At 45.3% G+C, this 27,848-nt stretch overlaps 1 protein-coding gene across 1 annotated transcript; it reads left to right on the forward strand.

Moving 5' to 3' along the window:
• Window positions 1–1,792: 1,792 nt before the first annotated feature.
• LOC115541556 (putative uncharacterized protein C1orf196) lies at window positions 1,793–27,537 on the forward strand. The gene is made up of 4 exons (XM_030353343.1): window positions 1,793–2,342; window positions 20,582–20,739; window positions 27,053–27,146; window positions 27,512–27,537. Exons 1-4 carry the CDS (start codon window positions 2,267–2,269, stop codon window positions 27,535–27,537), a joined length of 354 nt encoding a protein of 117 aa, XP_030209203.1. The 5' UTR covers window positions 1,793–2,266.
• Window positions 27,538–27,848: the final 311 nt, after the last annotated feature.

Consider the following 27,848-nt stretch of genomic DNA (forward strand, 5'->3'; position numbering starts at 1 on the left):
TCTGAAAGATACAAACATTTAATTAACCAGCAGGCTAATGAGAAACTAAAATTGACCATAAGAATAGGATAAGTATCTTTGCTTGAGTGTCGAGATCATACAACTGTGATAATGAAGTTGTTGACTTCTGCCGATGAAAATGCAACACACAACCTTTGATATTTAGTTTGCAGTCGCAATCTCACAAATCTGTAGGCGAACCGCTGTGAAGTCGAGTGCGAGAGAAAAGAGATTCAGAGCCACATTACAGATGTTCCCTGTCTCTGCACCTCATGTTGCCAAAGAGCCGACGAAGTAATGAGCGGCACGTTGATGAAGGATGCTGATCCATTTTTAATGTTCCTCTGGCCTCTTTTCCAACTAGGCCTTTTTTGTTATGTATTCATGACAGTGCACAGAAATAATGAGTGTGTGTGTATGAGAGAGACAGAGGGAGGGGGGGGGGGGTGTCTGTGTGTGTGTGGGGGGGGTCCTTTGTGTGTGCTTGTTTGATTTGTCAGATTCCTTTGTATACTTTGTTTGTGTGTGGTTTCCAGTGCTTGTTTGATGGTCAGAACTCTACAACGTTTGCGTGTGTGTGTGTGTGTGTGTGTGTGTGTGTGTGTGTGTGTGCGTGTGTGTGTGCGCATGTTTTTATGTGTGTGTGTGTGTGTGTATGTGGGGGACAGAGGAAGACAACATAATATAATAAAAATATAGTGCATAACGTTCATCTTACATAAGTTCCCCGCATTCTCTCCTGCTTCACTCGGCATCGAAGCGAGGAGACAATTAAACTCAGAGGGAGTGTGAGGGAACCACACAGAGGGATCTGTAAAATATAGTGTTTGGAAAAGTGTGCGCCTGAGAGAGAGAGAGAGAGAGAGAGAGCTAGAGAGTGTTAGAGAAAGAGAGAGAGAGAGAGAGAAAGACAGAGAGAGAGTTTGTAAGCGCCAGCAAGGCGTAGCAGCAGACTCAGCATACGCTGCAGGGGTGATGTTGTAGCTTGCTGCTGCACGCGCTGGGCTAAAGAGGGAAACGCAGAGACAACGATTGTCTGCTGCTCTGTAGTCTCACTCCCATCACAAGCGTGTTACTTTCTCTCCCCCCTCCCTCTCATATGTGTCTCTTCTTCCATTTCTCACTCCTCTCTGTCTCTCTCCCTCTCTGCTACTCCCTCCATCCATTATTTTCTCTCTCTCTCTCTCTCTCTCTCTCTCTCTCTCTCTCTCTCTCTCTCTCTCTCTCTCTCTCGATTTCTCATACCCCATCTCTCCATCCCCACTTCTCTCCAACTCACCACCTGTCTCTCTCCCTCCCTCCCTCCCTCCCTCCCTCCCTCCCTCCCTCCCTCCCTCCCTCTTTCTCACTCCTCTCTGTCTCTCTCCCTCTCTGCTTCTCCCTCCGTCCCTCCTTTTCACTCCCTCTCGCTCTCTTTCCATTTCTCATCCCCCTCTCTCAATCCCCACCTCTCTCCGGCTTCCCACCTGTCTCTGACCCTCCCTCCCACCCTCCATCTCTAACTAAGTCTCTCTCCATGCTGTTTGAGCAGTGCTCTCTCCATCTTTCGCTCTCTCTCTTTCTCTCTCTCTTTCTCCATGCTGTTTAAGCGGGGGTCTCTCAATCTCTGCCTTTCTCTTCTCTCTCCGCATGCTGTTTAAGCAGAACTCTCTCTCTCTCCCTTTATCTCTCTCCATGCTGTTTAAGCAGTGCTCTCTACTTGGCTCTTACTCTCTGCCGCTCTCTGTCTCTCACACACTCTGCCCCACTCTCTCTCTCCCTCTCTCTCTCTCTCTGTCGGTCTGTACCTCTCTCTATCTCTGTCCCTCCCTCTCTCACGCTCTCTGTGCTCTGGCTGAACCAGCAGCTCTCAGCAGCACTAATGAACCAGTGGATCGGGGCGAGACTACGCAGATCCAGCCCAGCAGCCCGAGAGCAGCGGCTCACCATCCATCAGGGGGACCCCCCACCAGGGCACTGATCTGCAGCCAGCAGGGGGGGATTCCGACCCCCACAGCCCACTCCAACGCTCGACCCCCAAACCCAACACATCTGAGGCGGAGGACCCCCACACCGCTGCGTGTGCGAAACGCCAAAGTCGCCATCGAGGGACGGACCCATCGCTGTATCAGCGGCGAGGAAATCAGAGGAGAAGGGGAGCGTCGGTCAACGCCCAACCCCCTGCTCTCAGGGCTGACCCGCGGCACTCGCTCCCTGGGTCCACAGTGAGGAAGTCGTGCCCTCTCCCCGAACCACTGTCACTCGTCTCGTGGAGGAGCGCCCAGCCATGGAGGAGATGCTCACCTGCAACAGAAGCCCTTTCTCCCAGGTGTTTGGGCGCCAGGGACAGCTCATGCAAGCCAGTGAGTAACGCTTTGATTAGCCACACAGCATCTCACCGTCACATTATAGGGTCAGGTATGCTGATGAGAAACGGGGGTACAATTAAACAACTTGTCATAACAGCAGGGAGCGGATTTCATCCCACTATAATGGAAAATACACCCCCATCTTCAGCTTCAGATCCATAGAGGTTTAACAGATTGCCAACATAATAACCTTATGTTTGCAATCTGTTAAACCTCTGTGGATCTATAGCTGAGATGCAGATGTAGAGGAGGTTTTATTGATATGCATATTAAAGCAACGGTGCCATGTTAACAGGGAGGGAACACTTGGGACGGAGTGACGGATTAAAGATGTGTTAAGTGTTGATGGGTGTAATGGGATCCTGGGAAGGCGTTCCTGGAACATGTTGTGATAAGGATGTGAGATCTGATAAAAAAGTCGTAGTTTATTCATCTCCTGGGAAAAATTCGGATGTTTTGAAACAGCAGGGAAGCGGCAAGGGTGGTCGAAACATGACAACATCGCCATCTGACGCAAAATTGTTGTTAATGTTCAGAACTAACATTTCACTGGAATCATTTCATTCCCCAATGAACCTGTACGAAAGGGAAATCGCAGGTTTATATTTGCATTACCCAGATGTCAGATCCTTGTAATTTGAATCCGTCAGAAGTATGCCTGCCTCCATGAATGGAGGGGCCATGTCTGGTTGAAATCATTCTTGATGTGAGGAAGGTTTCTGTATTTGCGCTTCTTGAGTTTCCGTGCGTCAGTGCCTTTCAATCACTGAGGAAGTGTAAAGGGTACATTCACAATCTGCAGCCGTCGGTGTCATCCTCCTCAAAATCCTATTTGAACTCTGCTCCGTGAGGTGGAAGGCTTACATCGTTTACTCTGGTCTTCCGTTGTGTACATAGTCTCAATCTGAATGGCCAGGTTGGCCCTTCTCCTTTTCTTATCCCACATCTCATTGGTTCCCGGGGGTCATGAGTCATGACCCCCGGGAACCAATGAGATGTGGGATAAGAAAAGTCATGACTCATCGCAGGTAAATTAAGATCTAGATGATGGAGTTGCCCCCCCCCCCCCCCCCCCCCCCCCCCCCCGAGGACCTAGGAAGACATTAAACAGTAGAGTCTGACCGATTTATTGGTTGGCCAATTTTATCGGCCGATATTGGCCTATGACAGAAATATCGATGTGTATGTTTACCGATATTACAACTTTAGAAATGGAGACTTTTTATTAATTAAATTGACTTCTTTATAGATTCCTCCACTTTTATTTAGATTCCTCCTCCACAGGAGAAGCTCCTTTCTACACCTGCAGATGTAACTCCAATTGTTGCCACTAATGAGAACCGTTTGTAAAGCTGAGGCAATGCACTGTCCAACTCCATGTCTTTAAGGAACACCAATAAATCACACAGCTTTCTCCTGTCACCCTGCAAGTCCTGATCTGAATACAGGACTTGAAGTTCAGACCTCAGGCTCCCTGAATTAAAGTGATAGGCCAACTACCAAAACGATATATCACTCGAACAAGAAAATGTGGGAATTCTGTTACACTGAAACAAGGAATTGAGTGTATAAGTGTATGAAATGTACGATGAAAATTGTCCATTTCGCCAAGCAACTATCAAGAAATAGGTTGCAGTTGTCTTTCAAATCGCTTGCAAAATCCGCGATGGGACTGAGGACTAAATAGAGCTCCGGCGACATTTTATGTTTCAAAATCGCTGTCAACCAAATGGCAACTCAGTCTTTCGCAGACCCTCTAATCATCACGCAGAAGCCCAGCGTCCAGGCCAACCCACTCCTCCATTCAGCGCCATTGAAGTTGATGGACGCTGAGCTTCAACAGGCAAATGCACTGTGACGCTGCGGGAATGTAGGCGAAGGAAATCGAGTCAGTCGATCTGCGATAAGCAGCTGATTCTGAAAAAACTCGACTTCGAGATGGACGTGTTCGGACGCATTTTTTGTCGGTGAAATGTTAACACAACAGTTATATTTGAACATTTAATTTTAGAACTTTTAGGGGAAGCCAAGCTTCCCTTGCAGTCTTAGAGAAATCGCCACTGCTCCTCCCCATACATATATCTATATTTTGAATATCGGCCGATATATTGATATTATTTCCCTAAGATGGGCATTGACACCTAAAATCCAGTTTTTGATCGGGTTCTATTTAACACTGAGCAGGTTCTCCTTTGAGATGTCATGACTTTTTAAGCTAACCTTGTTCTTCATCTTCAACTTAGTTGTATTACTCCTTCTCATACCAGTTCTCCAACATATATTGGTACACAAATATTTGTTCATGGTACCAGCACAACAACAGTTGGTAGCTTTCTGGAATGCAGACCAAAATATAAGATTAGATGATGTCTAAAGAAAATCGAAAATATATTTTGACAAATATTTTCTATCACTGAAAAATCTTTTCGATTTAGTTTCACGGTAAGCCAGGCTTGAGGTCAACGGTTTCAAGAATCTGAATCCACAGACGCCTGCCTACATTCTGCTCTTTTGTTATCTGTATTTTTAATGCACACATCAGTGACTTTTCGCCACTTTATCCTCTTTCTTCCATCGACTTCCCACCCTCTGGAGCTAGCCATGATCCGCAGATGTCATTTGAGCTCTGCTGCGTTAATATTTCACACTATTGCATTATGTACAATGGTGTCTCAGTGCGGTATGTGTGCGCCTTTCGCCATGCGCAGCCCTCAGAGGGAACATTGGTTCCACCGTGATGCAAGAGTAAGGCAGCGCCAGCCAGTGTGGAGGAGGAGGGCCTCAGAAACGGGTCATTTGACCTGAGGACGCCAAGAAATATTTGCCATCGGATAGAGAGGCTGCTGGAAATCAATGTTCAGCAGGCCAGGAGAAGGATGATGAAGGGAACACAGTTCCTGCGACTGCTGGACCACAGGTTCTAGCAGGAGCGCCCCAAGGCGCTATTTTATTAAGCGCTATATAAATTTCATTTATTATTATTATTATTATTAAGGCTACTACTGCGCCAAGTGGGAAAATATGATGAGGATGATGATAATGATGCCTCGATGCTGCTGTGGACCCTGGGAGGAAAACACCAGGCCTCACCCTTCATCCAGCTACCCGTATGGGCCTTCTGTGTGTGCGCGTCCGTCTATATGTTTACGCATTACATATCAAATACGGTGTGGTTCAGCCTAGCGCCGAACAATCAAAGAAAAACCCCAGAGGCTTCGGTGGGTAGTTACTTCCTCTGAACAAATTGCACAGGCTTCTTGGCAGTTTTACATGTAAAGTCAGCTTGGTGCCACTCTCTGCTACGGGTGCAAATGACATTGCCGTCCCATTTGGTGCCAAGAATTACAGTCACACGTTCGCCTTCCTTCCTCCCTCCCTCCCTCCCTCCCTCCCTCCCTCCCTCCCTCCCTCCCTCCCTCTACCCGAGCCCCCCCGGTTATCTATGCTCTTTGAAGCTGTTGCGGCTTGTCTGCTAGTTTTGGATGTGCGCGAAAGTGAGCGAGCAAGAGAGTGGGAGAGCGAAAGATGGAGAGAGGTGAAGATGGAGAGAGAGCGGCAGAGAGAAGAGGAGGAGGAGAGGGAGAGACGGGTAAAGGGAGGGGAAGAGCGAGAGGGAAACGGGTAGAGTGAGGTGGAGGAGAGTGAGACAGGGTGAGATGTGCGGTGGTTGAGCTGGAAAAGTGGTGTGAATGAAAAACATTTTTTTTTCTATTTTTAGCACCAATCTTATGTAGCGTTACACGGTTGCCGCAGGATTAATCCAGTGTAGCGCTGGCTCCAACTATACGAACAGTAATTATACAGGTTCTGCCCGTTATCATTGGCTGTCACCCATCACTGGCTTTTGAAAGTCCCCGAGCAGTACACTCTGAGCGGGAAAGAAAATCCATTATGTGTCAACGCTGCACATTTCTCCCCAGGAGTCGAATATTAACAAACCCCATCGTGGGACTTAAAACTAATCACTTGACAGCTCCAAATATCCCCCTGCCCGGATCAGCTTGTGTGTTGTCTTGTCTTGCCAGGTAGTTAATCCTCTGTGGTACTTGTTCCCCAAAACCACTGCAGTGATTTCGTCTGTGATCAGGGCTCTCTGTGGAGTGGCGTCTGAAGTCTTCTGACAACAACTGGACCCATTTCAGCAAAAAACAAACAAAAAAACGCATCAAACCGTGACGGTGTCCAAATTGAAGCGCTCTGAGATGAAAATAGAAACGCATATGGTTTGACGTTTTGACTGCACACTTTTGTACCCTCTGGTGGATCTCTGTTGATTTTAATTGGTCTTTGGTGGATAGTCGAACAAGGCACACTCTGATTCACAACAATGTCAAAAACCACCGTGTTTCTTTTAACGAACAGGAATCAGCGGTGGCCCAGATTTTAGAAAAGCCTGCAAAGTTGCAGTCAGAACTCATAATGTTTTCTTCCCCACTTTCCCCTCCCCCGCCGTACCTCTAATACCTCCATCAAATCCTGTCTTTAAACCCCTGCCGCCGAAACGTTGGCGTCTCCGCCGTGTGGAAATTGAAGCGGAGGATGACCACTGCAGGTGTTGGATCGCTGAAGCCCCATTCGGCAGTGCTTTGATGTGATTCATCCTCCCACACGCCCTCCTCCCTCCGCGTCCAATCAGCTCACGTGTCGACGGCTCGCTGCGCTCTCTCTCATGCACCTTTTTACTGGCGCTTCGGGACTTTCCCCCTCTTCTTCTTCTTGCTGTAGAAGATAAGCTTTGTTTTGCTAATCAGGTAGAAGAGGGGAAGCTGCGTCCACACGGGGCGGTCACGCTGGTTGATTGAACGCGAGTGCCGGGCGGGAACATGATGTAACACATTATTTTTCACCTGCCAGCGAGGCATTGATTCGATGCGGCTTATAGGTTATTTTATTTTGGCCCAGCCGTGCATTTGAAAGGCAGGGGCTAGATGGTCTCTCATGTTGGTACTTTAGGAAGCCAAATTTTGAGTCACCGGATCCACAGATCCCACACCGGGATCTGAGGCGCTTCGGCCAATCATGACACGCGGATATGCCTTGTTGTGATTGACTGACATACCTTGATCTGGTGCTGTATTTCTGGATACGGTTACTCAAAAGTTGTCTGCTGTCGTGTAGGCTGGAGCATTTTTAAAGAAATGGTGCAAGCCATCCGTCCGTCCGCCTTGTTCTGTTGTAATTTTTTTTTTCGTCCGTTGTCCTTTCTTCAGTCTATTCATGCAGCAATTGTAAGGCCTTTGAAGATGCGTCATCTTTATACCAGTAAAGCTGTATGTAAGGTTTCAACAATCATCTGTTATACTGAGTTTGCCAGATGTTACCAGCTGCAAATAACCAATTTGCCAATGTCAATATCGGAATAGCCTTCCTTCAGAATTTGTTTAATGACACACAAAACAAAAAAGTGGATTGCAAATGAACAAGGATTCAGTGATTCGATTTTAATCGACCCCGCACTAACTTTCAATCAAACTAATTATACACAAATATATTAAAACTAAGAAAATACAAAATGCATCTTATCTAAATGATGGGTTTCAACACAATGGCGCAGCAATCTGGCTCAGGATCTATCTATAGCCTACATGCCTTCTTCAATCATTACAGTTAACTTCAGCTTTGTTCACTAGATATAATGATGCCTCATGGGATTTCTTCGGTGCACTGAAAGGCATGTGAATTTGATTTGCCAACATAGATGCGTGTCACAAGATGGCTCATCAATATTCATCTTCTTTAATATAAAATTATTATTTTTTTATATATATTTTTCAATTAATTAACTATTAATAATAGTTAATTATATATCCTAAAGTTGTTCAAATTCCCTGTGCTGATACACCTAAAGCGTAATACTCACGCTTGCTTACTAGTCCACTAAATTACTAAAATGAATAAGTGAAATTTCAGTTCATTAAGGTAATTACCCTTACAATTTTTACAATGTTAATTTTCCTTTTCTGGCCCTCACCCTTCCTGTCTTTGGTACTGACAGTCTGAGGCAGAGAGCTTCTTCCCTAGCCTCCCATGGAGCCTTCAGGTGCCAGGTACATGTCAGACAGCTGGAGCTGTTTGGGTTTGCCTTCTACACCAGACCAGGTAACAGGCTGGTAATGCTGAGAGATGACAGCATTACCGTCCACATATTCTCCCTGAGACGGACCCCTCCCTCTCCAACCCGGGGGGCTGCTGTCTGTTATCAGGGTTCATGTAGGTGCTAGACAGAATCTGGCTGTCATCACAGAGAATGTATGCAGATGGAGGTTAACCCCCCCTGGGTGTCTATGTCTCTCTCTCGATCCCTCTCTCTCTCTCTCTCTCTCTCTCTCTCTGTTTTGATCTCTTGCTTTCGCTTTGGCAGGGGCAGAGGATTGACTGCGCAGCAGGGTTACAGGCAGCCAAGTTAATAGAAGCTTGTTGTTCATGAAGTTCAATGACCAAACAACAGAATGGTAAATGCAATTACCGAAACTGCTTGTTTGAATTTATGTAATACGAGAAGCGTAGTACTGAAAGCAGTGTGACCATTGTGTGAACATTGTGCCGGTTTAATTATTTGAAATTATTTTATTGTTTTAAAAGGAGGTCTGCTATGTGGTCTAGCTGCCTGAATGCATTCAATTATTATGACCCAGAAATAGACAATAGATAGTTTATAGCAACAATGTGAAGTGGTTTCAAAAAGTTAATCAATAGACGCCAAAAGTAGCAGTCCATTGATTTACCATTGAAGCTACAACGATGCAATGTATTTAAAAGTAGGTTTGTTTACAGCTGTGATCGAAAACCCCAATCCTCGGTGTGTGAGGGACGTCAACAATGCACAAGGCTGTGGGTTGACAAATAAGAATGGTGTTATTGTGAGTAGTTGACAGATAAACTTCTTTCAGTCACGATGAAGGTGACAAGTCTCTCTCTCTCTCTCGCTATCGCTGTCTCTCGCTATCGCTATCGCTGTCTCTCTCTTACTCTCTTTCATTCACACTAACAATCTCTTGTTGTTTTTCTCTCTCGCTCGTTCTTATCTTGCTCTCCCTAATGTCTCTCTCCCTGCCTCGCCGTGTTTCACACTCGCCTCACGTGTTTCTTGTCTATGTGATGGTGAGAACCCCTGCCCTTTCTTCCTCTAATCCCTTTCCTCACCCTGCCTGCCATCAAAACCCTCTTTCTGTTTTTTGCCGCCTTCTCCTTTCCCCGAGTTTCTCTGCCTGTTTCCTCTTCCTTATGGACAAAGAACCCTTCTAGGTGCCGCTGAGGTGTGTACACACGTGGGGCAGAGAGATGTCGGTACACAAAGATCATGTTTCTAAGTGTATTTGCATAATTACAATATGGATGTTGTGTGTGAAGAGGGAGCGAACAGCACAGCACAGAGGGCTGTCTGACACTCAGCGCACTGTCGGCTGGTGTCTCACAGACAGTGGTGCCTCTGCAATTATTTATGAAGTGCGTTTACGAGATTGTTATTTTGGATTGAAAAACTAAAGAAAATTGTCGATACATCATTGTCTTTACTGTGTTTCAATATGCATGATTCCATATGTATATTCATACATATGTACACATGCTGCAGTGTGTTCTCTGATACAAGCCTAGCACCCATCCATGGGTACTGTACAAGCCTGCATATTCCCTTCTCTAATTGGCCGACCAGCCCTTTCGGGGCCCCGGGGGCAAGGCATTCCTGGAGAGATAATCCGTGTGATGATGGCTGAGATCAGGGAGGATGTGCCAGAGACGCGTGCAGACGTTTGAGTCCTCTCCATACTAAAAGGAGAACTCGGGAGTATGATGAAACGCTTGAAGATCTGCCCCGATGACCGGTGGATGAGACTCTCAGCACAGCGTTCGAGCTCGTCCATCCATTGATCACAGGTGTCCTTGTTCAATTCAAGGGGCTGATTATCGTGATCAGAGGTGTTCACAACCATCTCCTTAACCTTGATGCTTTTATTGGTTTCTTTTGAAGAGTTTTGTGCAATGCAGAGTATGGTGTGAGAATAACTAGGCTGGTGTAGTGTAGTGGTTAAGGGGTGGGGGGCACGAATCCAGTAGCTTTTTAGACGAGGAGTCAAACCATCACACACTATCCCTTTGACTGACCATGCATTTGCTTGGCGCGGTCATGAACTGTTTTGGTTCTGCGTCGGGTTTACGTTAGTGGACCAATCACAGCCCTTGACGCAGGGCTACAATTTTTTTGGAGGCGCACGTCAGGCCCTTGCGGTGGACGCATGGAGGGTCCGCAAGGACGTAATGGGTCCGTAAACCCCCTTGAGTTGCGGTGACGTGCAACCATAACTAAGCCTTGAGATGTACTGATGACACATCACATCCTCAGAGAGCTGTCCTCAGACAGAGAGAGAGAGAGAGAGAGTGCTGTCGACAGACCTCTCTGGTTGGCATTGGGACCACGTACAGCCCTGCAGCTCTGTGGCCAGCTCTGCCCAGGGAAAGGAGACAGGGTTTCCAAGTCCCATTCGTGTCCACTCTGCAACTTTTTATAATCCCGGAGTTGAAGCGGCATTGTTATTTTTATTGCCAACACCTTCCCCCACCGACTCAAGCTGTGAAGACTTTGAACATCAAGTTCACCCCCCTCCCCACCGGTGGCTTGAACATAACATTTGCAATTTCAGTCAGTGGAACAACAGGATATGTCTATTTTGATTCATAATAAGAGTGAATACAGATTCATAAGTTCATAATGGGAGTTAGGAGGGAAATACGTGATTCGAGCAAAGAAATGAAATGAAAATGAAATAATACTATTCCATTTTTACGCATCAGTGATTCGGAATAAATTAGATTAGACAGGACTGGCTTGTAAAGGAGGGGAGCTTGTATTTCTGTGTACTTCTGTTAATGGTTCATACACTGTTGGCATAGCTCAAGTTATTGGACTGAGATGACAGTACATCACTGTTTATCTTGAGGTAAATCCGTCCCTTTTTGGCTGTGGTCACTTTTGGTCCAAAATGAGAAAATAAATGACTAGACAACTTCAATGTCTGCTTTGTTTTGATAGAATTTGGCAACTAAATGAATATGTCTATTCAAGCAGAGCCTCTAGTAACAACTTCCTGGGTCCAACATTGACCATACCATCATGCAGTTTCAATTCTGTGCAGTAAAGTTTTGTGTACACTGAACCACCCGACCTGCATAACACAGTACACACACCATGCATCACACACGGCCTGATGTTGGTAACATCTGCAGATGTTGGTACTTGCATGAATAACATTCATCCACACAAGGTAGCGAAGGTGCCGCACCACCACTGTCTCAACATCGGTTCAAAAGTAGCATTGTGTTTTACTTATTTAACCTTAATTTATTCAGGAAGTCTCATTGAGGCGAGGCACCTTTTGTGCTGATCTGAAGGCGGACAATCCCAAACAAATGACGCATACAGAAAAAGCACAAACGATACAAGTACAGACACATTGAATCGATATACATATAATAATGTTTGTACTGAGTTTTCATAGTAGACTTTTGTTCAAAGAAGGAGGTATGAATAAACCCCAGGCAGGACAGCTGCTGAGGGTGATTTGGGCGATAGGGGAGACTATTCCCGTTACTTTCACCAGGGGGAAGTACTTCCTGTATGCGTTTGGGTAGGGGGGGATGGGGGGGGAGCTGGCAGCTTCAGTCTATTTGAATAGCTCCGCTGAAAACATACACATCACATAAAAAACTGATTGCAAGACAAGCTCACTCACACACACACTTTTCTCGCTCCCTTGCTCCTCCCAAGCTCAGACTTAATCTGAGTTTGGCGTGCGTGCGTGCGTGCGTGCGTGCGTGTGTGCACACACCACACGCACACACACACACACACATACTGCGTTTGCTGCTATGTGGTGTGTCAGGGGACAAGTAGCACACTTTTCACACCTGTCGGTTTCTATTGATATGTTTTTGTTCTGCATGTGTGTGTGGGTGTGTAGCATCCTCATTTGACATCATCATATGACAGCATATGTAGGGAAGTGACATCTTGCCATGAGTGTGTGTGTGTGTGTGCGTGCTATGTATTCTGGTACACTTTTGCAATCCATCGGCCTGGTTTTGTGTGTGATCAGTCCATCCATCATTGTTTTCAAACAAGCTCTTTTCAAACGGGAGGACAAAAATCCTCCCACGGCCCAACTTGAAACCATTCCACATATGGCTCTCATATACGCACGCACACCCAAACACACACCCACACAAACACAACGCATGCAGGAATGCACAAACACAGCTACACAGGTGTAGGGTGTCAAAACGGCACGACACCTGTGTTAAAAAGTGCATTAAAAATAAATGTACATGCAATATATGACAGCTGTGCATAACTCTGAATGTCTGAATAATCAACATAGGGAATTCATTTATATTTTCATCATTCAGTCCATCATCTGTGATTTGATGGGATAAATGTACTAACAAAATGCAAACATAAAGTAAAGGTTCATAACTCGATATAATCTGGGTTTCAGCCGCATGAAACATGCATTTATGTTTCTCTGCAACGAAAATGTTTTATTTATGCTTTTGGAATTTGGAGCGTCGCTGCAGTAATTGTGGGAGCAGTGGTTGTTATTGTCACCAGGGGGCAATGTTGTACAGATATATTATGAGTGGTCTAAACTCGGGTCCATACTGCAGTTTAATGTTCATTGTGTTTCCACTGAAGTCCCTGATAGGAATAATGTGTCATGAAGGCTGAGGTCAACGTCTCCAAACAAATGGAGCTCTTGGGAACCATTAGAGAAAATAGTTTAGATACGTGCTTCTGGGACAAATTGGTAAATATTAAGTATTCAGCATGAATCTACTGTCCGTTTCCTCTTTGCGATCGCTCCCTCCGTGGTCATTTCCTGAGCAGCTTGTAGCCTCTACTTCCTCATAGGAATTTGAGGTCAAAGTTCAACCTCAACCTTCAGCGACGTTCCACTTTTAAAATGATCCTGTCACACTGTGAGGGCCTCCGAGCAGCCCGTTGTCATGGCGTCACGGTGTTCCCATGTCTCCAGACTTGGTGTGCGTCCCCGGGTGCAGGAATGCTCATTTTCAAGTACCTATTGCTGACATAACGTTACCCTCGTTAAATATATCGTATTTCCCAATCCCGTCGTCGTAATGCCGGTCTAAAGTTTGTGGTGATGGTCCCAAACATTTGCTTGGCTGTGAACAAACACAATGTGTCCCATTAGCCAGATGCTTCAAAAGCAAAAGCTTAATTGCGCTCACTGTCTGTTTAATGTGCACCCAGTGACGTCTATGAAAGGCAAAGGAACGCATTAGCGCATTAAACAGTTGAATGGAGAGCTTTTTCCTACTGAATGCATACGCTGAATGCTTTGATGCACCATCCGTTAATGGCCGGGGCCTGCAGACCGTTAGTGATGTTGAGTAACCCACTCCAGCTCTTTTCCTCTTGCGCTTTATGTTCCGCTTCATAATATGTTATTTGAAGTTGTCCACTCGTTAACGTCTGTCTGCCTGCCTCTTTCTATCCCGTTGCCCTATTTGACTTTTAGCACATTCTTCTATCCAAAGAGACTTACAGCCTGAGAGCCTACATGTCTTTACGGTGCAAGTATGAGTTTGGATGTCTTCGAGGATGCCTATAGGCACACTGATGACATTGGGCTTTGAACCCACACCCTTTTAGCTCGGGGTCAAACCACTGAGGGTGTTCACTGTCTAACCCCTACCTGCTCCTTAAAGACCTGTCTCTGTATTCACTGTCAAACCCCTACCTGCTCCTTAGATAAAGGAACCTCTTAAGGAGTAGTATAGAATAGAATATATTTTATGAGGATCCAGATGTGGGTTCAGGAATGCAATGAGGTGTTTGGTTACAACCATCTCCATACATTTGGCTGAAATAGGGGTCATGGCAACCGGGCGGAAGTCATTCAATTCTTCGGATCAAGGTTTCTTTCGTAGTGGCTTGATAATCGATAACTTCGACATATCCGGCACAGTACAGGTGCTCGGTGAAATAAATGAGTAAGAACTGATGCTGGTGCAAATTCAGTGGTGCATGTCTTCAGTACCTTTCCACGGAGGACATCATGTCCAGGCGCTTTATGTGGGTTGATTTTTGAGAGGAATTGTTTAACATACTCCTCTGAGAGATTAATTGTGGTGGTTTGCGGTATGTCGGTGTGGACGGCAATGCATTTGTCCTTGCTATCAGAAGAGTCAAACCTTCCATAAAGTTAGAAAGTTTGTTCAGGAAGGGGAGGTCCATATTTGTATCCACTTGTTTTTTGGGGTCTCTGCCCGTCATTTTATTGAGCCCTTCCCACGTTTGCTTAGGGTTGCTTGTGCAGAATTGTTCCTCCACTTTATTTTTAAAATCCTTTCTGCATCTTCGTCTTAAGCTCTTTCCTCTAATCTCTGACCATCTCAGTGTCACCCCTTAAAGCCCTATTTTTCTAATTAAGGCATGTTTTTTAGGGCTTATTATTGGGAAATATTAAGACTCTTTTTGTTTCAATTGCAGATACCTCACAGAACTGTATGTATGAGGTCATACAGTCTGTAAGCTCATGGAGGTTTCCGCATGAAACGAGTACCAACTTTTGTTTTCAAAACAGTATTTTAGCTTATCCAATGTCTCCCCATTCCATTCTTTCACTGTTTTCATGATGCGCCTTTCGCGCTTCACAAGCCGTCTGTACTTTGGCCACATGTGTATGACGTTGCGATCTGATATCCAGATAGGGGGGAGGCACCTAGCCTTGTAAGCGTGCTCTATGTTGCCATAACAGTTGTCCAGGATGTTAGATGCGCGGGTTGGGCAATCTATATATTGTTGTAGTGCTGGAAGATAAGCTGACAGGGAGAGTGTGTTAAAGTCCCCTAAAATGAATACGGGTGGGTCAGCTGATCGGGAGAACGCGTTGTTAAAATGGTCTGAATGAAACCACTAAGATCTCATAGTCTCTCAAATCTGTTCCGAAACAGTGAATTGCGTCGCCCATTTATTGTCAACCAGAATACAGAGGCCACCTCCGACATAGCCTCGTCTCTGTCTGATCTGATTATGGTATATCCATCAAGGCTGAAATAACAGTCCCGCTTCAGCCATGTTACAGTAAAAGAAATGAGGTTACTGCATCTGAAGTCCTCCTCATATTTGATGCAAAGTGTTACCTCATCTAATTTATTGTTGAGCGATCTTGCATTCGATAAGTGGTAAGGGGTGCCGGCTCCCACGTCTCCTTAATCGATTCCAAACACCTCCTCTGGATCCGAGTTTCTTCTCATTTGGTTTCTTAATCCTTGATGTTAAAAATCCAAGTGGTAATAAAAATCCAGCACTCGGGTTACTTGGTTTGGCCAACAAGGGAGAAGAAATTTGCGAACAGCGGAAAAGTTCATGGTCCTTGAGATATGATGTGCATGAGTTGAAATAACTTCAAAACCACTTCAAATATACATTAGGACGCAAGCAAAACAATAAAAACGACAGATCAGAAAAAGGCTGGTAAATTGCTATAGTTGGATAGATGCAAGTTTCAAATGGTGGTGTCAAGTCCTGAAATAACAATTTGCCTTAACCCAAAACCATCACACAGTGCACCCGTTCACTAAAAATGGATGTTTAGTAAAAAAAAAGTTCAAGTGGAAAAATGTAACTTTCATCTTTCAATTCCTTTTTCTTTTGCTTATCTCCTGCACGATCAAAGGCGTATTCCAAACCAGTGAACTGAAAGCTGGTCTAAAAGTATGAAAACTCTCTTCCATTCACACTTTGAAGGACACAGTGGATAATGGTGGCTGGAAGAACAAACTGAATTTCATTATAATGTCATTCAAAGCTTATTACGTTTTTACTTTTATGACACAAAGAATAGAATATTTGCCATTTGTTGTATAATGCATTGTGACCTTATTTCAGGGTACAGCAGACTCCTTGATTGTACAGGCTTTCAAAACAACAGCAAAGGCGTATGAAGGTCTGGGATTTAATTTGTTCAGTTCTGGCAACTATTTGGGACCAGACAGCCTCCGTTAGTGATTGGGCAGCTCTAGTGCAATCCAGTGCAAACGCTTACAGCTATGGGTGTGTTGCTCAAAAATATTGGGATTTTTTCCTCCGATAACAATGGAATAGATCTTCATTTGGCCCTGGGGGGAATAGCCCCCTGAATTCATACGAAAGTTGGCAATTAACTGTAAAAGTGCAATTATAAAAAGCATGGATTAAAACGAACACAAAATCCATTCCGCCAGTTAATAATCTACCAGTGTAACACAGAAGCCGCACGAACCACAATCCATAGTCCATTAAGCTGTTAGTCCACAAACCCGCGTGAGTCTCCATATATAGGGGGATGGAGGTGGATGGGGGTGGGTGGTCTGACATCATGGTCTGGTACTGGTAGCCTGAGGACAAGTTGTTTGGGTATATATAACGTGTAAAGCCACCTTATGGATTTTCAGTCTTTTTTCAGGTCTTCATTGGACGCTGTGGTGCACCGAGCGTGTTGTTTCGTGCGGTTGATTGATTCGTTACGAATACCCAGTTAATGTTCATGTGTTGTGTACCAACCCAGTCTCATCCACTTGTTCATGCATTTATTTATGTGGCTTGGTTTGCCGCGCACTCTCTCTTTGACTACTTGATTGAAAGAGCTAATCTTATTTCAGAGCGGCTTTCCGCCTGAGAGAATGCTGGTGGTGAGGGGGGGAATCATGTGGTCGGGTTGGAGGGGAAGGGAGTATTTGCGTGTACAGCAACACACGTGTGCGTGTCTGTGTTTGTGTTTGCGTGTGTGTTTATATGTGTGTGGGGGGTGCGCGTCCAGGGGGCTTATAAGGAACAAGTGATGGGAAGGAATCGTGCCGCAGCAAAGCAGAACCGATGATTTCACCTCATTTGCATCTCTGCTGTGTAGCATTTCCGTGGAGCTCTGTGGTTGCATTTCATAAAACATTATTTTTCTCTTACCCCACTCCCTCCATGTCCTCTTCCTTCTCTTACCCCCCTCCCCCCCCTCTTTCTCACTCGCACATCTCAAATCGTCTGTTTCACGCCGTCTCCCGTTTCAAAGACCAATGCTTTCTCTTTCAAGTGCGCTCCTAAACGCAATCGAAAATACACTTGAATATGCATCATTTCTCATCAATTCTCGTGGAGACGGGTCTCCACCTATTTCATGTTTGGTTTAAATGGTGCCTACTTCGGTTCCAAAAAAGCACCCTGCAAACCTTGGCTATAGGAAAATCCATGTCTGAGGGATCAATATTTCCCTTGAAGGATGGGATGAGATACCCTCAGAAAATAATTTCTGGTATCGATTAAAAGACACCCTTGGTCAAGTCGATGAGCCCCATAACACACACTCAAAACAGATCTATCGTAGCCACGGCCGAAGCTTGTGTCCCTAGTAATGATGTTACACAACCCTCTGACCTGCCTCATGCAGAGTTAGCTTTTGCATACATTACTTAATGGCTGCCTGCTGCTTTCCTATAGGCTATTTCCCTTATAAACCCGCTGGAGACTTCTAGGTTAACTGTTGACCATTGGCAAATTGATTCACGTCTTCAGTGTGGCGCCGTTCAGTGTCTGAAGCTTTGAAATATTCACTTGAGGTGAAAATACCCCTTGCTCTCCGCTCCAGAAGTCCCTTTGAGTCCGTCAGCTAGGGCGTAGCGTCATCATCATCATCATCATCATCATCATCATCATCATCATCATGATCATCATCATCATCATCATCATCATCGTCACATCTCTATTTGTGGTCGTTCCAGATCGCTTCTGGACTGGCGTGTTTGACATCAAATGGGTTTCTGGGACAGGCACATTGAAATGATAACAGGTTTTGTTGTTGTGGCTTTCTTTCATGAATAATTTCTAGCACTGAGTTTTTTTGCAACAACACATTCTGATCTCATTTTTATTTACGTTTTTTAGACTGTATAAAACTACCCAAATTATTTATTTATATATTACGGATGTGCATTACGTCATTGTAATATGGCTGATGAATGAAAGATGCGTAAACATAAACACTACAATTCAATCATTTAAAATGGGAGGCCACAAACAGCTTTTCAGGTAATTCAACAGTAATTCGTAATGACAGCAGAATGCAATGCAGGCCATCGTTTGAAGTCAGCTCCACTTGCCTGTAATTTCAATATTTACTCAGCAGAGGGCGACAAACCCAAAGTGCTGCGGTTATCTCTCAAACCTAAAGCCCTCAACACAGTTTCTTTCCACCGAACTGCTTTAGACCTCAATAAAACCATTTTGATTAACAAACTGAAGATGACCACCCCCTTCCCAATGCACCCATAATTTTGTGGGAGAAAAGAGGAAATGACTGCTTGTTTACTGTTATTTTCTGAGGTCAGATGAGTTTCTCAGCCAAGATATGAGGAAGATGTGTGCTCCGACAAGAAACGTCTCCGGTGCCTATTTAAAGATCTATTTTTGAGGTGGTGCATCTGCTAGACTCTCACCTGGAGGTGAGACTGCTTCCCAGCCTCCGTCATCTCTCACCACCACCAGTGCGTATCGTCAGGTGGTTAAAGACAGCCTGTTTGCTTCAAAGTTAAAAGTGTCACCTTTGACGAAGTTCTCGCCTCTTTTTAATGAAGTAAGACTTCATCATTGATTCTTTATTCCTTTTTTATTTTACTGGTAAAAATGGAACATGGGGGGTTTATATCGTTGACCTTAAAAAACGTCATTTCCCTGGACATAAACTACACTGCTTTTTAATAATAATAATAATTATTAATTGTATTTATATAGCACTTTTTCAATGACCCAAAGACGCTTACAGTGAAGGGGGGGGACCTAAATCACCACCACCAGTGGTGGTGAGTATACATTATTTTTACATTATTATTTACATTTAGGGCATTAAGCAGACCCTTTTATCCAAAGCCACTTACAATAGGTACATTTGTCAGAAGAAGGTGAAACTTCTGGATCTTGGTACTTTTAGCCGAGATTGATCCGGTCGAATAGCCTAGTTTTTGGCAGATATATGGCAGTACATAACACGCTGGGAAAGGGTTTAGCATCAACACAAATTATTATTGTGTTGACCTGAAAGGAACCGCCGCCACTGGAGTGGAGAACAACAACAACGGGAGCTCAAGCTGTTCCCATTCTGAATAACATGAACCAGAAACAATAGTACTGCTGAGTGCCGTACCTGCACTGAGATACACTGGCACTTAGACCAGCAAAACCTCTACAAACTCATACACACACACACACACACACATGAACGATCACATGCACGCATGCACACGCACACACACACACGCACACACACATGGGCGGCTTCTGGAATAGTTGCGGTGCCCTTTAGAAGGAACAAGGGCCGATTAATGGTAAATGGAAGTGGGTTGAGGAAGTGTGTGTGTTTAAGTATTTTTTGAAAGTGAGTTTGTATATGTGTGTGTGTTTATGTGTGCGTGTTGATTATGTTGGAGGAAACCCTTCATGAAGAGCTTTTCCAGGGAAACAGGGACGAGTGCAGGAAAACAAACACAGGATCTCTCTCTCTCTCTCTCTCAACCCTCCATAAAAAAAAATTCGAACAGACATGGAATGTTCCTGAACAGAGAGGCATAGAGCCTCTGACACCACAGCCTATAACAAACAGAAAATAACTTCTTACATGCTATGGTTCTTTGAAGCAAAACAATTATTGGAATATTGGAATAAAAAATTGAAAACGAAACATCTGTTGTATTCGCTTTGGCTCATCAGTGGCTTGCTGTTAGTTCCCAAGACTAAATATCCAATCTTAAAGGGCTCGTATCATGCCACCAGGTGTGGGTGTGATTAGCAGGTGCAAGCCGTTTGGCGCAGGGAAGGAATGATTTTCATAGTGACATCAGAAGTGGGCGTGTCCACCTAGACGTACGCTGGATAGTCTTATCAGCCTACCCAGTGGACTGCAGCAAACGTCGCTCATCTATCCTTCATATATCTGGATGAACACGCCCACTTGTGATGTCACTGAAAATAGTGACTTAACCGTCGGACACTGTCTGATTCCAAACTGCCTGATATCAAACAGTCTGATTCTAAACTGCCCGATTCCAAACTGTCTGATTTCTAAAGTGCCTGATTCCAAACGGTCTGATCCTAAGCTACCTGGTAAACTGCTCTCACGTCTGTAACTCCTGGTTTGTCACTTATGCTCACCTTAAAGTCCCCTCTTTCTTTCTCCCCCCCTCCCTACCAGCCGTGCAGTCCCTCAACAGCCTGAACGACCAGATCGCCAGCTTCATGGTGAGTGGACCCAAGGCCCTGGAGCAGGAGGAGCCAGCCTTCCTCCCCACGGAGAAAGACACGCTGCAGAAGTCCATGACCCTGATGAGGCGCCTCCTGGTGGACGCCCAGGTAAGGACTCCACCCTGCCACGTTAACCCCCTCTGCATGTTAACCCGTCCAGAGCGATTATGGGTGCAGAACAGGCTGAGCTTCTGAAGGGGAGGGGGGGGGTGGTATCCCTGGATAGAGCTCCTACACTATATCTGGGGGGGGGCTAGGATGTTCCTCTCCCGGCCAAAATCTACTGGGTTCGATCCCAGATGTCCAAACGGCTACCTGCCCCTTAATCACTTGTATCTGAATTAAATTCAAGTGACTTTTGATAAAAGTGTAATCTCAAGGACAAAGAAAACATTATATTAAATAAGGCCTGTTTGAATGACCAGGCCGGTTTGTAAGTATTATATTCTACATTGGCAGAGAAAAAGATGGGTGTGCAACATCGACTTGACTATATGGATAATGCGTACAAAAGTTATCTTATCCGATAAAGTAATCTTCTATCTGCCACACATCATATTTAAACACAACATTGCTTCTGCTGCAAGAAAACAGCCATAAATGACCATAGCCAAATGCTGTCTGATAGGAAAACTTCAATCATTCGCACACATAATCAGCCGATGTTGGCGATAACTGCCAACAGACAAACCCAATACTTTGTTTTCACGATTTAAAACGTGAAGAAGCAAACTCTACGATAAACACACTTCCGACTAAACTGGTTTTACGCTGAATCCGGGCGAGCTATTTACGTGTAGTAAATCCATTATGTGCTTTACTTTGCAACAACCAAACTCTGATGAAGAAAGAGATTGCCAATTTAAGGCTAGACGCTCCCTCTGAATGAACGGAAACATTGACTGTCCGTAATGGAAGTGGAACAACAAGGTTACACATCCTCCGTGAACGCCTGTCTCCGCTCTCTGAATGGGCCACACAACGGACTCTATAGTCTGCAGTTGGCACAGCGCTGCACAAGTCTACACAACAGACTATAGTGAGGAAGTTAGGTTAGTGCTGAACTAACTAACTATTCACTTTCAACAATTTCCCCATGGGGATCAATAAAGTATTTCTGATTCTGATTCTGATTCTGAACTAGGCTATATAACGGACTCTATGGCTGTTAGTTAGCCTTTCGCTGCATTAGGCCAAACAACAGAATGTAGACCCAATCTGTCGTTGGGTTAGTGCTGAGCTAGGCCACACTATGGACTCTACAATCTAGAATTAGCCTAGTGCTGCACAACAGACTCACAGGTGTAGCAACACGTGCTTCTCAAGCATGTGTTGTCCGTTTTATCTTTGAGCATGTCTTATCTTTTAGTCGTTTACCCAACAAAAATCCCAATCTCATCTAATTCAACGATAACTGGCATGTCCTCAAACATGAACACCAGGGATTGTATTGTACGGAGCTTTGGGTTTGAGAGGATGGTTTGGGAACAGATGTTTGCCCACGGCTAGAGTGGCGTGGGGTGGGTAATCATCTGAGGAAGGAGCACAACACATTCGATGCTGAGCTCGTCTGAAAAGAGACAAGGCAACAGGGACATGGTGTTACTGGCACAAGGCAACGTGTTCTCTCTCACGCTGCTGTCTCTCCATGTTGGCCTCTCTCTCTCCCGAACTCTATCTTTCTGTTCTCTCTTTCTGTGCTTGTGTGTGTCTGTCTTGTCTCTCTCTCTCTCTCTCTCTCTCTCTCTCTCTCTCTCTCTCTCTCTCTCTCTCTCTCTCTCTCTCTCTCTCTCTCTCTCTCCTCTCCCTCCCCAGAGGGTGAAAGAGAGAATGTGTCTCAATCTCTCTTTCTCCCTCTCCCTCCTACTCACCCCCCGCTCTCTCTTTTTCTCTTAATATATCTCCCTTTGCCCTTGGACTAGATGAGGGAGATCCATGGAGTGACAGCCTGCTCTGAGCCCAGACACTGAAAGTAAAGGCTGATTCACCCTGTGTTGAATAGCCCATCCTTTGTCAAACTGTTCAAAACCAGGGCCTAGTGGCGCCTGACCCTCAGTCTCTCGGGCCCACGCAAAACTGCATAAATAAGCCTGAATAGAAACATAGCTTTTATTGCTGAATAATATCGACAAACACCTTTATGGTACAACGTTTTCTGGGTGCCCCCCAATAGACCCTCCCAATGCTCTACGGCACCAAGGATAAATCAAGCTTTAATAGAAATAGATGAACATTTCATTCTTTCAGAAAACTTTGAGCATTGTCTAGATTTTTTGAATCACACTCCGTTTTCCCCATCTTGTCATTGCTCTTTAACAACGTACGTTTTCCTGACCTTGACAGTACAAAAGAATGTACGGCATGAGCTGATATAGGTGTGTGAATATGATAGGTCAAACACACGAGCTGCACATGAGACCCAAGAGGAGGCTCATAAGATCCCCCGCAGACACAAAACAAACACATCTTCATTTAAAAGAATAACACGTTTTTTATTTATTTCACTCCATGTGTTTTTCTGTCTTTTATTAATTTGTTAGACAAAAGAAGAGCAACCAAAAATACAAAGTATTCATTTCCGATGGAGGGCTGACAGTTTATGCTGTCCTATCTGTGGTCCTCTCCGCAATCAAAACCACAGGTCTAGTATCCTCCAAGGAGGGGTTACCATGGAAACCGGTGCATTACATTTCTGGTTTCATCTTCAAGGTGTAATTGAGTTTGAATGACCTTTCCTCAACTCACATTCATTGTTTACATGTTTGTGTGGAGAGTTCCGACAGGGGTGAGGGAAAAAGCGGCCAGTTGAGATACCCCTTTCAGGGATTACTTTTAGTAATAATTAGCAATACATGACAATAATTATGAAGATAGTGTGTCACACCACCAATCACACAGCACCATTCAAAACAAGACACTTTACCGCCGATAGAAATCCAAGGTAAAATCTACAGAAAAAACAGAACAGAAAATAATCAATAAATAAACAACAAAATTAAGTAAAACAAGAGCCGGAATAATACAGCAGAAATAATCAAGCAGTAAAGCACAGGGAGACATTATATTTGATTAAAAAATAAACGCAAACAAACATTGCTACCTTCTTATTTTACCAAGGGAGATGGGATAGATTATCCAAGAAGAAGTACTTCTAGCACCCACATAAACATTCATTGTGATAAAATCTTGCCCAACACTCTACGATAAAGCAATTACACCCAAAACACCCAAAACAGTCAACAAATCAAATAGGAGTTATAAGTGGCAGCAGCAGAAGCCAGATGGGTATCAACAAGCCAAAAGGAAGCTGACAGCCTGATTAATGTTGTTCTGCAAATCAGCAGATCTCCTATTGAACATGGTGCCACATTAACTTTTCATTTGACACCGTGTTCCACATAAGATCCGCTTGGCTTTCAGTCCCTTCAGGATTTAGATTTTTCTTGTGATTGTTTGATTGTTTTGTTGCAATCAGTTCCCTGATTTTTCGGCAGCTCTTCTCAAAAGTCTCGGTGAAATTGCGATGCCGTGCTGTTTTCTGATAAATTTCCATTAAATTGTGGAGCAGAAGCAACCTAAAAATATATATTATTTATTTTGTTTAAATAAATAGGGGATGTTGATAGATAGACATGCCTGCCTGTTTAGAAAGGAAGTGAAATGTTGCAGGGAATTTGACCAATATGCAGGCTCACGTTATGGCTAATTGCGTGCTATTGTGAAATCCTGGTGGGCCTAAAAGATGAATATAAACTCTGGACCTGGTGAGGAGGAATTAGCATGGCTGAAACCTCACCATCATGCTCCCTAGCAGAAGCTCACAGTGTTGGTAGTTGAAAAGTAACATGACAGGTGTAGTGGCTGGAGGCTGGTCTTCTCCAAGCCGAAAGACCGGGGCTTTGATCCCCGATGTCAGATACCTGCCTTTAGGCATCCTAGACTAGACTCGTAACAGCCCTACCGACTCCTTAATGACCTGCATCGTTATGACTGGAAGTTGTGTTAGAAAGTAGCGAAATGGTGCTAAATATAATAACTGACATCAACAGTGCCACTGCCAACGGCACTCGCCAACGGCTCTAACCATGCAATGAACGGAGGCACTTTGCAACCTTCTGGTGCACATTTAAATCATAATATATATATTCATTGAATTAATCATTAAAAATAATTTAATGATTTTATTAGATGCCAATGTCCCACCTTATTCAAATACCATTTGAATTGGAGGGACTTTGGATTCTGGAGGTTTTTTGTATTAATAAAAGACGAGGTGAGGGTTGAGGTGAACACTCATTAACGAAACGTTAAAACCTTCTGTAGACTCGTCAGATAAACCCCTTAGCGGCCCTCTTTATATTTTCTTTAATTTCCCTTTTCCTATTATGCGGAAAAACTTTTATCTTCTGCTAGGCGGGAACAGCGAGACCTTCCGACGCAGCGACGGGTCACGCAAACCACTCCGGGACGCAGCGCTAACGTTTAGCTCCGTCTTTCTTCTTCTTCCTCCCCTCTATTTCTGCTTTATATACGTCTATGGCGGAGAACGGTTTCCCGGGGATGAAAGCATGTTTAACGCTCGAATTTGAGGGGGGGAAGGTGCGGAAATCCACAGAAGAAGAGACGTGCATTGACTGCAGCGAGGCCGTAGTTTCTAACGCCGCAAGCGCACGGTTGTCTTTCTTTTTTTCCCTCTTTTTAACCCTCTTCACTTTATCTCCCTTTCTTCAACCATTTTCCTCCGATCTGTATAATCTGGGTTGCCGTAGTGACAGGCTTGCCCCCCCCCCCAACCAATCCACCCTCAGGAACGCAGCGGACTCTTCAGAGCGCAGCTTACTTGTTACTGTTTGTTTTGGCGACAGCTTGGGACTTGTGTACTTTCCTGCCCCGTGGAGCTGGCATATTGATTGAGCCTCCATTAATATCTTTGGAGAGAGGATCTGACACGTTGGAGCGGGGTTGTCAATAACGCTGGCTCTGATGGATGTATTGTATTTTAATTTGGCAGACAACGCCAGAGGAGATTCATTGCGAGGGTCATGGATTTGCCATCTAAATATTTCACGGGTTCTGTTTGTTTACAGCACCAGAATATATACTACTACTACTTCTACTCCTCCTCAGTGTGTCTACAACTCCTTATTTTGTGTGTTGTCCAGTACTTGGCTGGCATGGTCGTAGAAGTAGAAATAGTAGTAGTTGTAGCAGTTGTACTTTTCTGAACCTGATCTCTGGATAACATGATTGAGTGAGTTCTGTAAGTGTTTAATTGTATATTTTTAATAAGCCGAAATGTCGCAGCCCTCCAGTGAGGACGTAGTGCCCTCAGAGCACATCTTATGATAAAAAAAGGCCCTTGAAGTCAAGTCATTTCCACCATTTGAAGATGACTCATGTTTGTGCACCACTGCTTTGATACCAGAATAAAATTAGCATTGCTGCTAATTATATCAACCGCGAAAAATTCATCAAAATGGATCAATGAAACGCACCGCGCTGCAGAGCGATTTAACACCCGACCGTAAAAGCGTGTCCACGGTTGAGGAGCTCGGTTCCACTGTAGCTACTCCAACTCCTCCGAAGGCCCATCTGGCATCCCCCCATACATCCGTCCCCCCACCCCCAGCGCCCCTCCCGCCCCGGCCCACCGCACCCCGATGCCCCCCTATCTCGACTGCGACTACATTAGCCAAGGTGTCACTCATCTCCCCAGGGCCGACCGAGGGAGGAGGAAGGGGAGGGGATAAGGGCGGGAGGGAGATGAGCAGGGGAGGGGGGGAGGGGGGGGGGCGGAGACTCGGGGTTGAAGGGCGACGGGGAACGGGTGACTTTGCGAGGAGGAGCTGATGAAGTGGGTCTGTCTCTCTCCTCATCTCGCCTCCCCCATCTTGGCTTAATTACCAGAGTGGAGCGACAGACAGACAGACAGACAGACACGGAGCGTGCAGCCGGAGGAAGTGGAAGTGTTCCCCAGACTCCTGTTGGCCCAAAAGGCATTAGCGACGCCTGCTTTCGTGCTCATATTTCGAAGGACTCCGGTAAATGGGCCGATCCTTCCTCCGTCCATGATGCACTCTGGCGATGGAAGGACCTAATTTCTCAGGCGGGGCCACACGAGTTCCCCTGGCCTGGCCGTCGTTCTGCTCCTTCATCATTATTCCGGGGCCGTTGCCCCTCTGCAGTGAAAACATTAATTACTTTGAGGAATTAGCATTGTGTTGAAGACGAGCGGGCCGCACTATCAGTGTCTGATGACAGTGAATGACCGTCAGTCCCCTTCCTTCCATCTGTGTGTACTGTGTAGCGTCTGGGGGGGGGGGGGGGGGGGGGGGGCTGACCAAAGTCATCTCCAAGCCAGAAGTGACCAAATTAATTAATATTGCAACACAATGGACTGACTTCCCTCCCGCTCTAATAGTTGATGGAGGAGCTGGAGCGCTGCCCGGGGTCACAGTGCGACCCCGCGGCCAGTCCCGGGCCTCTGAGTGCTGGGTTGTGTATGGTGGTGGGAGGTGGGGGGGGGGTCAGCTGTCCCTCTCTGACTGGGAGCTCAGCTGGTCCATCCTGAGCGTACACTTTCCACCCATGCATAATACATACATCACACTGCTCCCATCTGCCCCTCTCCTCCTCCTCCTGCTCCTCCTTCTCCACGGGGGGTGGGGGGGCTGGGGGTGGATCGAGGCATCCGGGAGCATATTATTATTATTGCCGTGGCGATGGCTCACTAACGCCGACCTGGCTCCGTCCCAGTGTGTGACAAACGAGGCCTCTGAGAGAGAGAGAGAGAGAGAGAGAGAGGGAGAGGGAGATGGGGAGGGAGAGAAAGAGATGAAGGTGATTTATGTGTGTCTCTGTGTCCCTGCTGTTTGAGAAGTGATGACATCAGAGACACCCCACTGATTCGCTGCCTGTATCCAAAGACAAGTGAATACAGAATGATGCATGTCATTAAGTAGCAATAGGATAACCTGGGCTTTCATCACTAACTTGGCCATCTTGCTCAAAGGTTGTCTACCTTTGTCGTGGTTGCCTGCATGAAGACTTTGGGGAGCGAACTCAGATACCCAAGCCTGCAGACAATCGTCAACAGAAAGCAATGTTTTCAGTATTATTCAGTGTGGCTCACGGAGCTCTGCAACACTGTTTGTAAGGCGTCCTATCACCACCCCATGACGCTGGTATCACCTTTCTGGCGAGAAAAACTCGATGAG

Source organism: Gadus morhua, chromosome 1 (assembly GCF_902167405.1).
Source record: "Gadus morhua chromosome 1, gadMor3.0, whole genome shotgun sequence".
NCBI classification, from domain to species: Eukaryota; Metazoa; Chordata; class Actinopteri; order Gadiformes; family Gadidae; genus Gadus; species Gadus morhua.

Excerpts from the sequence above, each read along its gene's own strand:
- LOC115541556 (XM_030353343.1), top strand. The coding sequence starts at position 2,267 with ATGGAGGAGATGCTCACCTGCAACAGAAGCCCTTTCTCCCAGGTGTTT. Across the intron at positions 2,343-20,581 it reads GGGACAGCTCATGCAAGCCA|CCGTGCAGTCCCTCAACAGC; the intron begins GTGAGTAACGCT and ends CCTCCCTACCAG. Across the intron at positions 27,147-27,511 it reads GTTGTGTATGGTGGTGGGAG|TGATGACATCAGAGACACCC; the intron begins GTGGGGGGGGGG and ends CTGTTTGAGAAG.